Below are 14,918 nucleotides of genomic sequence, written 5' to 3'. Positions count from 1 at the left end.
TTTTCTTAATAAAAACAAATGATCGGTTTGCCGCAGTTAACACGATTTCTGACTAGGCTGGCCCACCTGTCAGGTGCCACGTGGGCGAGGCCAGACGGCGAGTGGGTTGACGGCCGTTAGGGCACGCGCGTGGTCAAAGCGCTCGCGGCTCTGACTGCTTGGCCCATTCTCCCCTCTTTCCCCCGTCACTCTCTCTGTCCTGCGATGGCGGCGGCGGCGGCGAGTCAGCAGGCGGCGGAGGGACTGGAGGCGATGGTGATGGGTTCTCGGAGGTGAACAACTGGTTCGGCAGCAGTAGCTTGCCGATGCAGCGGGCTCCTTCACCGGAGCGATCCCCTTCGCCCCCCTCGCCGCCGGAGTGGGACATTGAGCGCCGTGCGGCGGCGGCCCTAGCACGCAAGATCAGGGCTTCAGGCGTTGGAGAAGGCCATCAGTGGGCTTCAGGGTTCGGCGGCGTGTGGTAAGATTTCTTCCCCTTCCACCCCTCTTTTCATTGGATTTACTGGAAATTTTAGGGTTGTTAGATTGCATATAAACCTATCATGTTACAGTAGGGCTGTTAGATTTTAGGAAATTTTAGGGTTGTTAGATTTTAGGAGATTTTAGGGTTGTTAGATTTTAGGAGATTTTAGGGCAGTTTGATTTTAGGGCTTTGTTTACTGAAGATTATTGTTTGTTTACTCAAGTGTTGTAGCTGATATAGTTAATACTCCCTCTGTTCACTTTTATAAGACCTTGAAGACATTTCAGACAATGTGTAAAATAGTCTATTTGGAGTTGTCTGAAACGACTTACAAAAGTGAACGGAGGGAGTATCTTTTCTGTATAACATGTTTCAGTAGGAAATATAGCTCTGGGTTTATAGTTTTATGCATGAATGCTTTGTTTACTCCTTATTGACAGTGAAGATAGTGCTAATATCTTGTCTGAATATCTTGTCTGAATATCTTGTCTGAATAACATGTTACATTATTAAAACAGAATCAATCAAGCACTAATTCTCCTCAATTTTATGTAGTTTGGATGATGAGATATGGGAAATAAGGTACCATTTTCAAGGGAGAGACAACTTGGAGAGGACCATTTCTTTGTCAGAAATTACTTTTATGAACATGTTAGCACTGCTAGAGACTGAAGAGGGATATACTGAAGCTGACTACATGTTCTATATGAAAGAAGAAGGAAAGGGGGCAGCTGGAATGCAGGTTATTGACAGTGAAGATAGTGTGGAAGATATGCTAGACTATTATGCTGAGCAGAAGGTGCTCAACATAACTGTAATTAAGGCTAATGAGCCTAATCCAGGAGAGTTTAACAAGTCAAATATTGTGGAGGAACAAGTGCCTATAAGTAATGTGGGGGATTCCAACATTATTTCTATAGATGAGGCAGGAGTATTGTTCCCTATTGCTGTTGAAGACACAGTTGAAGAGCTGTATGCTGTGCCTATTGCTGTTGTAGAGCCAGGTCAAGAGTCTGCATATATTAACACACAACAGAGCATGAATTTGAAGAAAGCAAAGGGCAAAGAGAAAGTACAGGAAGATGTTGGCCCCTCTGATGATGAAGTGTTTGTTGATTTGAACTGCTGTGAGGAGGAAGATGAAATCATTGAGAAGGAAGATGAAATCATTGAGGAGGAAGAGCATGACATAGGTAATGAGGAGGAAGATGAAATCATTGAGAAGCTGAAGCAGAAAAGGAAACAAAGAGAGGATCCTATGCATCACTTTGAAGGAGACACAAAAGTGGAAGAGATGTGTCCAAAGGCAGAGGACTCAGACACAGAACCTGAGACACCTCTTCCTCAAACATTCAAGAAAGTAGGCAAAGCAGGCCCCACTGCAAGATCACACCATGAAGCTGACATTGAGGTAATTCCTGATTTCATTCCATCTGATGATCCTGCTTGTTTCCCTGGGGACTATGGCATTAGTGATTCAGATGATGAGTCAGGTCTACCACTCCCTTGTGGAAGGAAGAGTCAAGCCAAGAGGGCCAGGACTAGGATCTGGTATGATGAGAGCAAGCCAGATGCTCATGAACAACTTTGCTTGAGTATGTGCTTCACTGATGTGTATCAGTTTAGAAGAGCACTTAGGAATTTTCATATCGGAATCCTTAAAAATTTCCAGTACCATAGGAACTGCAAGGATAGGATCATTGTGCATTGCACAAAAAGGGACAATGGGTGTCCTTTTTTCATGACTGCATCCACAATTGCTCATGAGAAGACATTCTGCATCAAGAAGATGCAGTTGTTGCACACTTGTGGTGCACATGGAGAAAAAACCAAAGTGACAGTTGACTGGATGGCCAGAACATGTGAGCAGCAACTGAGAGATAATCCAAGGGCTGGTGTTGATGCAATTTTAAAAAGAACAAAGACTAAGTATGGGCTGGAAGTGCCAAAGACCAAGGCCTACAGGGCAAGGTCATTGGCCATTGAAGTGGTGGAAGGTGACATGAAGGGACAATACACAAGGTTTAGGGATTATCTTCAAGCTGTGCTTGATACCAACCCTGGGAGCAGATGCATTGTGACTACCAGAGAGCTTGAGCTCCATCCTAGCCCAAACCCTAGGTTCCACTACATGTTCTACTGTCTGAATGCTTCAAAAGAAGGTTTCTTGAATGGGTGTAGGCCCTTTATAGGTATTATATGTATTCCAAATTACTCCAATTCATTGCCCATATCTTGTACTTAGTAATGCACTGATTTCACTACCCAATGCTTTAATACAGGTTTAGATGGTTGCTTTATCAAGCTTTCTACTGGGCAACAGATAGTTGCAGCCACTGGTAGGGATGGGAATAACAACATATTCCCTATTGCAATTGGTATTGTTGATAAGGAGGACAAGGAAAGTTGGACTTGGTTTCTTAGCCAATTAAGAGCTTGCATTGGAGAGGGGAACAAGTGGGGCACATACACAATCATCTCTGATAGACAGAAGGTATATTTTTCATTTCACAATTGAATAAGCAATTTCTAGAAATAATAATTTGTTATACTTGCTGCCATTGTGAAGTAATATGATTAATAATTTGTAATACTTGCTGCAATTATGAAGTTATATGATTAATAATCTATATAATGACTTAAACAGGGGCTGTTGAATGCAATTCAAGCTGTGTTCCCACACTCACCTCAAAGATATTGTCTTAGGCATATCTATGCAAATTTCCAGTCAGCTGGCTTCAGAAGTGAGGAGTTGAAGAAGCATATGGACAATGCTGCATATTCATACACCAAGAATGGTTTTGAGGTTGCAATGAATGAACTGAGAAAGGAGGATAAAGATGCTTGGAAGTGGCTTTGTAATATCCCTAAAGAGACTTGGGCAAGGCATGCTATGGATCACACATGCAAGACAGACCTAGTAGTCAACACTCTTAGTGAAGTATTTAACAAGATGATACTAGATGTGAGGAACAAGCCAATAAGGAGCTATGTAGATGGATTCAGAACTAAGTTGATGGTTAAGTACCAAGCAGTTAGAGAGAAGACAGAGAAGAGTAAGTGGGAGATAACACCCACTTATATGGAGAAGTTGGAGGAGTCAAAGAAGTACTCAAGGCAATGCACTGCATACATGGCAGGTCCTGGTATTTGGGGGAGTCTACCTACTGTGTGAACCTTGATAAGTGGACCTGTGACTGCAAGAAATGGGACCTATGCGGTTGGCCATGTAACCATGCAGTTTCTGCCATTACAAGAGTGAAGGGACAGCCAGAAGACTATGTGCATGAGTTCTTCAAAAAACCATTGTATAAGGAAACATACAAGCACATCATCTACCCTGTACCAGGGCCTGACTGTTGGCCTAGGATACCAACTGTTGATATAGATCCACCAGTGTTCAAAGAGAAGAAGGGCAGGAAGCAAACGACTAGGAGGAAGGGGCAATTTGAGGTCCCAACAAAGAAGGATACATCAAGGATGGCAACTATCACCTGCAGCAACTGCAATATGCAGAAACATAGGTACACCTACTGCCCTCAGCCCCTGAAGCCTCATCTTCAGGCAAGAAAGGACAAGCACAAGGTATGGAATATGCACACTGTTGTCATTGTTTTAATCATTTGATTCATCCTAATTGTTGGGCTATGATGTGTGCTTTCTTAGACAACCAGAACTCACTACCATGGAGCTGGGGGAAGTTCTACTGCTACTGCACAGCCTGCAACCAGTGCACCACCTGCTGCATCTACTAGGGTTAGAAGAACAACTGCTACTGGTCATTCCCAGCCTGCTACATCTACCAGGGGAAGAAAATCAACTGCTACTGGTCATTCCCAGCCTGCTACATCTACCAGGGGAAGAAAATCAACTGCTACTGGTCATTCCCAGCCTGCTACATCTACCAGGGGAAGAAAATCAACTGCTGCTTCTACTGGTCCTGCCCAGCCTGCTGCTTCTACTGGTCCTGCCCAGCCTGCTGCTTCTACAAGGCCAAGAAGAACAACTGCTGCTTCTAGAAGGGCAAGCATCACCAGTGATGCTTCTACTACTCCTTCCCAGGCTGCCACAATAGCTTCAGGTTCAAGCAATGCAGCCAGCAGGAGAGGTGGAAGGCCCTACATGGCACCTAGGGCTGTAACTACAATAGAGGGAGCAACAGTAGGGTCTAAAAGGAAGAGGTTCCAGAGCACCAGGATGAGGGGTTACTTTTATGCCAGTGGCAACTAGTCAGTGCACAATTTGGCTGTTGTCTTTTGAACTGCCTGCCTTAAGTATTTCTAAATTTCAGAAACTATGCCTGAGAACTGTTATGTGTGAACTGCTATGTTTTGTCGAGCCCAAGGCACTCTAAAGCCTAAATGATAGGTTTAGGGTGGTTTTGTCGAGCCCGAGCCACCCTAAAGCCTGAATGATAGGTTTAGGGTGTTTTTGTCGAGCCCAAGCCACCTTGAAGATTAAATGGTGGTTTGGTTGGTTTTGTCGAGCCCAAGCCACCATACAGCCTAAATGATAGGTTTAGGGTGGCTTTGTCGAGCCCAAGCCACCCTAAAGCCTAAATGATAGGTTTAGGGTGTTTTTGTCGAGCCCAAGCCACCTTGAAGATTTAATGGTGGTTTGGGTGGTTTTGTCGAGCCCAAGCCACCATACAACCTAAATGATAGGTTTAGGGTGGCTTTGTCGAGCCCAAGCCACCCTAAAGCCTAAATGATTGTTTTAGTTGGCTTGGGTTAAAATTCAGTTTAGTTAAAATTCAGAGCCAATTAAGGAGGACAAGGAAAGTTGGACTTGGTTTCTTAGCCAATTAAAAGCCTACCTAACACCATTAATCTATTTCCTACCTACCAGCCACCATTTCTACTATATAAGGCACCCCCCAATTGCCACACACAACATTCAAACCCAAACACAATCACTTCTCCTCCCCCCAGCCGCCAGAGCAAACCCTAGGAGAGATGGATCTTGGAGAGGTTGTCGATGAAGAAGAACAGGTGCCCAGGGCCAGGCGTAGAGAGGCAAGAAGGAGGGAGAGAAGGCAACTAGCTTAGCGGATCCTTGCAGCACGCAACCGCAAAGACATGGAGCAGTTCGTGGAGGCATTCCCAGTTGGCTCCAACCCTACTGATGATGATATCATCTACTGGGCAAGGAGGAGGGCCAATTTCCATCCTTTTCAGGTTACTAGGATGAGGTGGAGTAGGATTCTGTACCCAGATGAATGATATGTTAAGTTTCACTGCTCCTAGATCTACCTTGCTATCTATCTATGTATCAAATCAGTTGATGAGTGCAATGTAATAAATCCTAGATGGTGAGTGCACTATGCATATTTTTGGATTATTAGGATTCTGTACCCTAAAGGTTAAATGCATATCTTTGTGCTTTATGTGATCAAAAATTTACATCATGTAAGCATTTGCCCAATTTGGCCATGCCCAGTTGGTCTTGACCATTCACCATGTAGTCCAAAGAAGCAGATTAATAATTGCAGATTCATAATAGCATAGCTCTTACTATAGAAAGCTAACAACATTACATAACTGGGGTAGTTTTGCAGCTAGTCATTACATACATTACATAAATTAACTGGAGGTAGTTTTGCAGATAAACATCACAGTCATTACATAACTAGGGGATTCCCAAAATATACAACCCCAAGGCCAGCTATATTGTTCCAAGGCCACATATTAGTTTAACATAACTGAGGTGATGAACAACATTGTTCACTCATCAAGGATTGACTTGATCTTGGCAAGCTTGTCCTTGTTGCCATGACCAGCTTTCATAAGATCACCCACCAGAAACTCCAGCTTCTTCTTCTCCTCTATCAGCCAGTCCCTCTCTTTCTTCATCTCATCCCTCTCCTTCCTTGTGTTCCTAATGATCTCCCCCTGAGACCTAAGAATGAACTTCATCTCCTTCAGCTCCTGAGCCAGCTTCTCCATCTCCTTCATCTTGCCAAAGTCAGCACTATCCTTCTCCTTGCTGATAGCTAGCTTCTCCATGTCCTTGTCCACGTCCATCTGCTTCTGCTTGAACTCTTCATCACTCATGACCCTGTTGTTCTGATCTGCCCAATCAAACATTTTGGTGACATCCTCAACCAGCTGACTGTACTGAACCCCAAGTGTATCCAACTGCTTGTTCACCTTGTCCAACTCTTTCTTATACTTCTCATGGTCAATCACTCTGCCACAATTCTCCTCATGAAACATCTCCCATATCTTCTCCAAACATCTTTGCAGAATAGAAGGCCATGGGGCATCAACCCACTGAGCAACTCCACAGTCAATACCATCCTGCATCAAGTATTAGAAAAAAAATATGCTAACTTCAAAAAGAAAATAGATGAGATATCCAGTGATTCAGTCATACTTGCAGATACAATAGACATTCAGGAAACTTCAAGTTCAAATCAATGTCCTAAACATGTTTCATTTACTTAATTTACTGACAGAAACTGATGCTTGCAAAATCACTGTTAAAAACATGTTTCATCAACTACAGACAGTCCAAAATGACTAAATTTACTGAAGACTAACTACCACTAACATAATTAACTGAATTTACTGACAGCAACTACAGACAGTCCAAATTTACTACATACTAACTACCAAATTTACTACAAACAGTGCAAATTTACTGCATACAAACTAACATTTGATTGTTGCAACTGCAGATAGTCCAAATTAATTGAATTTACTGCAGACTAACTACCACTAACACAATTAACTGAATTTGCAGACTAACTACCACTGAATTTACTGACCTGAGGAACAGCACATCCATAGAACCTCCTCTCAGTGTCCTTTCCTTCAAATGCAACATATTTCATGCATGGGGCCAAGTGCAGTCTACATGTGATGCTTGCATTTGCAGCTCTACCACAGAAGGATGCATCTATAGTGGTGCCAGGGTTCGCCTGCATTGTAGCACACTAGTGAACCACAGAAAAGATAGCAACTGCTCCAAACATGGTCTCAAATCGAAGAACACTTGAACCCTAACCCTAACCCTAGGTGCAAAGCAGATATCTTACCCAGTGCTGCTCCAGATCCATGCCGAGCAGCTCCTCCTCATCGCTGCTCTGCTCTCCATCCTTCCACGACGGCATCTTCTACGGCGGGGAGGGAACCGTGCCTCCGGCGGCAGCAACAGGGGACAAAGCAGAGGAGTGAGAGTGAGAGAGTGTGCGAGTGGAGTGGAGTGTGAGCGGCGGGGAGTGGGGGCTCTGTTTTGTACCGACAGCCCTAACGGCCGTCAACCCACTCGCCGTCTGGCCTCGCCCACGTGGCACCTGACGGGTGGGCCAGCCTAGTTAGAAATCGTGTTAACTGCGGCAAACCGGTCATTTGTTTTTATTGAGAAAATTTACAAGTAAAGTGGTGGATTTTTGGGACGCATAACAAATGTGGTGGCAATTGGATGCTTCAACTTCAAATGTGGTGGTTTTTTGCAATTCACTTGAATATATTGGCACACAAGTTAGCTTGTACTCCCTCTGTTTCTAAATAACTGGATAAATAACTACATACGGAGCAAAATGAGTGAATCTACACTTTAAAATATGTCTACATACATTCGTATGTTATAGTCAATTTGAAATGTTTAAAAAGACTTATATTTAAAAACGAAGGAAGTAGTTGTGAGTATGTTGTAAATTATTTTTAGGTTTTTTTGCCGTGATGTGATTCCGGAATGTATTCGCTATGAACTTTGTACTGATGTTCATTAATCAATATAAAGTGCAAGTTTTATCTCAAAAAAACAATACTCACACACGCAACCAAACAAGCTAAAACTCACCGTCGTTCCAAACGACCAAACCGTCGTTCCAATTTCCCGTCTCCGGCCAAACTCACCACATACCGTACCACCTTTATAAATAACCGCCAACTTTCTCCAGATTGCCAGCCACACCCTCGGGACATTTCTTCCTCACCCCCCTCACGTTATCCCAATTGCCACGAGGGTCCTTCCCGCAGCAGCGTAATGAGCCAAGGTTCTCCCGCCGCGACGGGGTCCGGTACAGGGACAGCAGAGCCGGCCCATGGGCAGCACGGGGACTCCTCCTCCGACGCCGCCGCCGCCTCCGCCTACCCGAGCGCCGTGGCGGCCGATGCCTCCTCCACCTCACCACCACCTCTCCCCCCTGCAGCGCCCCTCGAGCGGCCCCAGGAAGAGCGGGGCCGCGAGCAGGCCGGAGGCTCGTGCTCCGCTGCGGCGGCGGGGGTCGACCGGGAGGGCGAGGGGATCGACCCCGCAGCTCCTTCTTCGGCGCCTTCTCCTCCGAGCTCCGACAGCAGCAGCCCCGACGGCGCCGACGCCGCGGCCGCCGGAGCCGGGCCGTTCAACTGCAGTGTGGTGTTCCAGCAGATGCTACAGGAACAGACGGCCATCAAGGAGGCGGGCGGGCCGTTGGCTGAGGGGGCGGGCAAGAGGAAGAGGCCGGAGAAGGCGCAGGTGATGGCGCGTATCTCGCGTTTCCCGGCATTCTGTTGTTTCTCGGCGTCTCTGGAGTGCGTTCTTGAGCGTTTCTTGGTTTCTGTTGAGCAGGTGAAATCGTCGCACGCCATAGGGGAGCTCTGGAACAATCTTAGAAAGGTATTATAGCCTGAATCTTGGACCTCCATTTCCGTTCGGGATGTGGAATTGTGATCTCTACGTTTGTTGAAATGTTGGGGATGATCCAGAGTAATAGGGGCAGCATCTTGGGCAAATGTTGGGGACAGTTCGAAGTTCTGTAATAGAAGCAGAATCTTGAGCAGCTCGTTGCGCTAAATGATTATTCTAGTTAGTGGGATACCATATATGATTGCAACAGTAAAATGTGGGGAAATATGAGGGTCATGCCTTGGCAGTGGCTGCTGCTGCTGTGATATTTTTGGCAAGACATCTCGCAGCCGTATCAAATGTATCAGTTTTCAGTGTATAGGAGGAACCTTGGGTATTTTAGTTTGCCAGCAGTACACATTCATTGTTGGTCGTGGACTCGTGGGTCTTCTCTCAGTCTGGCATCATATTTTAAACAAATGGCTATCCTGTTGAAATTGTTGTCTGTAAAATGCGGGGAAATCATGAGGTTGTGCCCTGATTACGGGAGCCTTTTAGTAACAGAGCCTGAAGTCAAATGTATGAGCTTCCTCTGTCAAAAGATTTTGTTATCAGAAAATTTAATCTAGACACTAGTTCAAGACTGCATAACTGGACATAATTTCTGTAAATCATTTGCTGTTTACATGCAAAATCACTGACTACTTACTCCAGAATTTGGTCAAGAAGTTTCACCATTTGGTCGACTGGGACCAACTGGCTCAGAAGCCTCAGAATATTATTCCATGTAAATAGTTGCCAGGAACCAAGAAGTTTTGGATACGCACATTTCGTGGTCTTGCTATTACATTCTTGTTTGTTAATCCCATTGGCTTTTTATTCACTTATTTCTTGTTTTGAAACGCTTGATCTTCATGTTGATTATGTGCAATTGTATGGCTGTCGGAATGTCTGAACTTTAACTTTGTTTTCTTATCAAACAGTTTTTTCATGGAGAATCACCAGGTTATGTGCACTATTCACAACATGTGAATCACCAGGTTTGACCCCATTTGGCCTTCTGTAATTTTTCAAAATGGAAGTGCATGAAATATCAGGATCAAAGTTGATCACATGATACTGTGGTTCGTGGTTCCTGTACAATCCAACTCTCCAGTAGGATTATGTTCTCTTTTATAAATACTACATTGTTGTTAACTCTTGGTTGTGATAGTCCGAGAAAACCTGAATCATATGTGTACTGTTGTTGGGTTTATCAGACGTTAATAGATATTTTCCTCTTTTCTTACTGAACACAACCAATATCAATGATGGGATTATACATGCTGGTGGTTTCAAACATTTCCAGAGAACATGAAACCCAAAAATTGGAACAAAAACAAAATTTCCTCGTCATATTTTAAAATATGTTTTTCCATGTTCTAATCAGTGTAATTTGAATTCCTGTATTTACACTGTTTGTTGCAGACACATCCCATGACTGAAGTCAGAAAGTATTATTTGGTTTCTGATTTGGCTACGGGACAAGGAGTGGACCATCTTGATGCCTATTCAAAATTTAGACGGGTGACTGGAGATGGGGAGTGTTTCTACAGGAGCTTCATATTTTCCTACCTGGTAATCAACTAATTGTTCTCCTCTCTTTTCCTTAGTATAGGATGTAGGTTTACTTATTTTTCTCTGTTTATGCAAATGTACAACAGGAGCAAGTTCTTGATAGGCACGACACACATGAGGAACACCGTCTCCTTGATGCTCTTAAAAGAGTGTCTGTGCAACACGCAGATCTTAGATGGACCTCTGAATTTCCCAGGAGCTACAGAGTAAGTTCTTGCTTCTCCATATTTGTTGTTTCTTACATATAAACATGCCTGTGAGGGATGATTCTCTTCAGGTTACAGTACACTTCAAGCTGGATCTGGCATCTCACTATCTTTGTTTGTCATTTGCAGGGGATGCACAATTTCTTACAGTAGTGGCATGCCATTGCAGTTTTACACTGTTGGCACAAGCTCAAATTTGAAGTTTATTGTGACCTTAACAACCCGATCGTAAATACGGCCTTAACATAATTTTACTTGCAATAACAACAGCAATATAAACAGGGAAATAACATAATTTTATGCTCGTTTGAGTACTGCAACAATACACTGGTTATTATTATGTAGCCATCTCACTGTTTTGTTCCTAAGCTATATATGCTTAATGACTGACACTTCTCAGGCGAGTTGTCTTAGCTGTGTTCTTTCTTATCTTGCTATGGATCAATATTCTGTATGTATTATTGTAACCTATGTGTAATGATATTCCACTGAACTATTTGAGTCGCTGATTCTTTCAGGCATTTAAGAAGCTGATTAAGAAAGTAAAGAGATGGAAGAGGCATGGCAGGTGGAAGTGGAACAGCATAGCATCAACTAGCAGGTTTTTGATTCGCTTGTTTTCTGCACTTCCAACAAAGTATTGTAGCCGAATGCATTCCACCTCATTGTCATAATTTATTCCCTTTTTAGCTACCGCAAAGAGAAACTTCTCGAGTTCTTCAGAAGTTATGATACGACGGAAGACAGTGAGAAAAACACCCTTGAACTTATATTTCCTTCTGTTCATCATAATTCATGTTTCTGATACATTTTATTGGTTAGTTCTTACTTTCCTCAGATTAGTAGTAGCTATCTGGATATGCTCGCACGGGAAGCAGTATGAGCCGCGTATACCAGGGCTCGATAGACGTTACAGTCTGAAAGATGTCAGTATCAGCATCTCACCTTGCTAAATTTCCAGTGCATCCATTCTTCGACATTTTACCTGACCTGTTGCTCTACAAACAGTGGTGCTTTCAGCACGTCACTCCATCTCGTCAGTACGCGGACCATGTTATGATGACGGCCTTGGCCGAAGCGCTTGAGGTACCACTTAGAGTGGAGCAACTCAATGGAGGACCTGCTCAGGATATCTACACCGGTCCTGGACCTGGAGTTCCCCATGTGAGTGTGACGCTTCTGTACACAGGCAATCACTACGACGTCCTCTACCCACACGCTCCTCCTACCGAGAGTTCAAGTCAGCAGACCTCCTGAAGAAATCATCCTGCTGATTAGAGTTGGAAGTCAACACATTCTGCTGGATGTTGCTGAGTTTAGGTGGTAGAGTTAGACAAACTGGGTACCCATATTATACACTTGTGCATTCTTCTTCTGTTGGCACAAACTGGCTGCTCCCTTGTCAGAAGATTGACAAGGAAGAACTCGTGCTGTGCTTTGTCTGAATTGTTGGCTGGTGTACTGTGAATCTTCTGTGATCAGATGACATTCCAACTTGTTAATTCCGTCCATCTTTAACAGTTCTAATCATATCCATTCTTGATATCATGATATGAATTGGTCTGTTGGTATGTTATGGAAGACGCAGGTTTGGTGGACATGTCTTGCCCGTTTTGTACACAGCAGTGCGGACGATCTTCCTTGCCTATCCTAATGAAGCAGATATGCATATACTTGTGCAGCATTATTTCTTTTGTTGGGACATACTGCTGGTTATGAAAGTCTTTTAATTAGTTCATGTGATTAGTTTATGTTTATATGCGCCGAATGTCTGTTTGTGATTCTTTCTATCTCTGCTGGTTTACCCTTGTGTCTATACTAGCTCGGTAGAAGTACAATGAAACAAGTGCACCCAAGAGCACAAAATGCAAAAAGAAGAGTCGCCTAAATTTGAGCAGCTGAACAATTGCCCTGCATTGGCACATAAAACATATGCAGTAACAAGTTATCAGTTATCCTTCAACAATACTCCCTCCATCCGAAAATACTTGTCCTCCAAATGGTTGTATCTGGACTTATTTTAGTTATAGATACATCCATTTTATCCATTTCGAGGACAAGTATTTCCGGACGGAGGGAGTACTTTGTAACTTTAATATATAAGACATTTGTTGACACTGCCATGGACTCTATAAACGTCTTGTAAAAAGCTACAGAGGGAGCAATTTAAATGATGAGAAAGAACTTCCAACTTGCTTGTACAACTGCATCACCACATAATTATTGATGGTCTTGTCCTCTGCTTTAGACCAGATGAGTAGAAAACTTCCCTTCACCAACAGTAGTGGAGATGATCTTGCTACGCCAGCACAGAAAAATGTGGGTGGCAGTTACAATGTCTCAACAGGAACACAACGCAGGACCTGACAAGCCGTTCTTCGGCTTATCAGTACAGGTTTTAGTTCTTGATATTATGTTGAAATTGAATACTGGAGGAAGCATAAATTCCTCCAGTTCAATCTTATGTCAAGATTGAACACATGTTGATTGGTAAATACTCCGTATTATACTAGGAAGACCACAAGTTAAAAGAGCAAAATAATTCTTCAGTTAAAGATAATAGGAACATCACGCAGAGTAGTTAGCACACATTTCAAACACACATCAAAATGACTTGATAATATTAGAATCAACATGCACAACCATCACTTCGGTCAAGGAAGGGTGTCGAAAACAGGCATATATCGCAAAAAATAGGAAACAATGTGAGCTTCTTGATCATAAATTTATATGCATCTACAAAGATGCTAGTAGGCTTATGGTGGATCTGATTCATACATACTGCAGCAGAAGAGGTACAAACGTCTAGCACATAAAGAAGCACCAGATCACAGCATCAGCATTCAGACGAACCATCTATTATTCTAGTGTCAAAAAGAAAGTATGTGGAACAAGAGTTTGTTTGAACTGCAATTTAGTAAGACTGAGTGAATGGCGATGGAAAGTGGCGACGAACTTGCCATCCATGTCAATCTGAAGTAGCCATTCGGCATACTGGACTAGCACAAGCAACTCACCATCCACATGCATGACCACGGCATACCAACAATCATCATATTGTCCACACAATACCTTGATCTCAATGACCGGCAATTCAATCTTGCACTTGAAGGTCCAGACCTCGCTTTCATAGTCCTGCAACACCCAAATATCGATGGTGTCCGCGGCCTCATTACAACTTAGCATGCCAAGCACGCCATCCATGTCAAACAAGTCAGCATAGGCAGGAACATTTCTAAAAACCGGAACAACTGGAGCATGCATCTGCCGGAACGACTCAGCTGTGGTGTCGAATACCACTATCATGTTGCTTTCAGTCTCATTTTGGTCTATGTGCCAATGCAGGTTGCCACGAAACAGAACAGCTGTCGTAGCCTCACGGTGTAAAAGCAGTTGCTCAACCTTCGGCGGGCACCCGATGTTCCTCAATGGCTGGACGGAGCCCAATGCCAAGATGTAGCAGGCATCATCATAGAAACAGATTTCCTCCTCATGACGATAATCGGTTTCCTTGTTTTTACCATACACTAGTATCCGGTACTCGCCGGTAGGGTGGTGCCGATACATCCCCAAGATATGGTTGCAACTGACCTTGGAGTCACAAAGCGCAGGTATGGGAGCGTATTGACGAGTGGCCGGGTTGTAGATGGAGGAGCAGGCATCCTTCCTGTTCATGTTGTGAGAAATGAGGAGGAGGCCGTCGCAGCAGGCCACCAGGCCACAGTCCCTCTCGTCAAGCTGGGCGACGTGTTGCAGCTGGGCGCCGGCGGCCCGGGCCCGATGGTCGTAGGTGATGAGGTCTCGGTCGTGGAGGCGGCCGCCGTAATCGTGGCCGGAGGTGATGAGGAGGGCGGGCTGGCGGGCGTGGTGGGCGAGGAGGAAGTCGCGGGTGGAGGTGGTGCGGCGCCATGCGCGGCTGACAGCGCGGCAGCGTAGGAGGGCTTTGGGAGGCAGGCGGACAAGGATCTCACAGATTACGATGTCGTCGAGGAGGCCGGGGAGGAGAGGCGTCGCTCCTGCGCTCGTGGCATCCGCCATGGTCGCCGGCTGGGAGGCTGCCGATCGATCGCCAGATCCAC

General features: G+C 44.3%; 4 protein-coding genes across 4 annotated transcripts; 2 read left to right on the top strand and 2 right to left on the bottom strand.

The window, feature by feature from the left end:
• The first annotated feature begins 1,016 nt into the window (after positions 1-1,016).
• On the top strand, positions 1,017-2,708 carry LOC147981476 (uncharacterized). The gene has a single exon (XM_087517124.1). The coding sequence runs from the start codon at positions 1,107-1,109 to the stop codon at positions 2,706-2,708; it is 1,602 nt and encodes a 533-aa protein (XP_087373250.1). The 5' UTR covers positions 1,017-1,106.
• Positions 2,709-6,186: 3,478 nt separating this feature from the next.
• On the bottom strand, positions 6,187-7,577 carry LOC147981475 (uncharacterized). Its single transcript, XM_087517123.1, has 3 exons — positions 7,503-7,577; positions 7,233-7,385; positions 6,187-6,762 (listed from the first exon to the last, which is right to left on the bottom strand). Exons 1-3 carry the CDS (start codon positions 7,575-7,577, stop codon positions 6,187-6,189), a joined length of 804 nt encoding a protein of 267 aa, XP_087373249.1.
• An 861-nt stretch (positions 7,578-8,438) lies between these two features.
• Positions 8,439-12,341, top strand: LOC125545936 (uncharacterized). Its single transcript, XM_048709990.2, has 9 exons — positions 8,439-8,926; positions 9,020-9,067; positions 10,000-10,056; positions 10,484-10,633; positions 10,720-10,839; positions 11,358-11,440; positions 11,530-11,585; positions 11,662-11,765; positions 11,848-12,341. Exons 1-9 carry the CDS (start codon positions 8,456-8,458, stop codon positions 12,094-12,096), a joined length of 1,338 nt encoding a protein of 445 aa, XP_048565947.1. The 5' UTR covers positions 8,439-8,455; the 3' UTR covers positions 12,097-12,341.
• A 372-nt stretch (positions 12,342-12,713) lies between these two features.
• On the bottom strand, positions 12,714-14,918 carry LOC147981474 (putative F-box protein At1g32420). Its single transcript, XM_087517122.1, has one exon. It carries the CDS (start codon positions 14,875-14,877, stop codon positions 13,699-13,701), a length of 1,179 nt encoding a protein of 392 aa, XP_087373248.1. The 5' UTR covers positions 14,878-14,918; the 3' UTR covers positions 12,714-13,698.

Source organism: Triticum urartu, chromosome 3A (genome assembly GCF_056163025.1).
Source record: "Triticum urartu cultivar PI428250 chromosome 3A, HENAU_Tu73, whole genome shotgun sequence".
Lineage (NCBI taxonomy): Eukaryota > Viridiplantae > Streptophyta > Magnoliopsida > Poales > Poaceae > Triticum > Triticum urartu.
The sequence above is the reverse complement of the archived record's forward strand: the minus strand, read 5'-3'. Positions and strand labels throughout refer to the sequence as shown.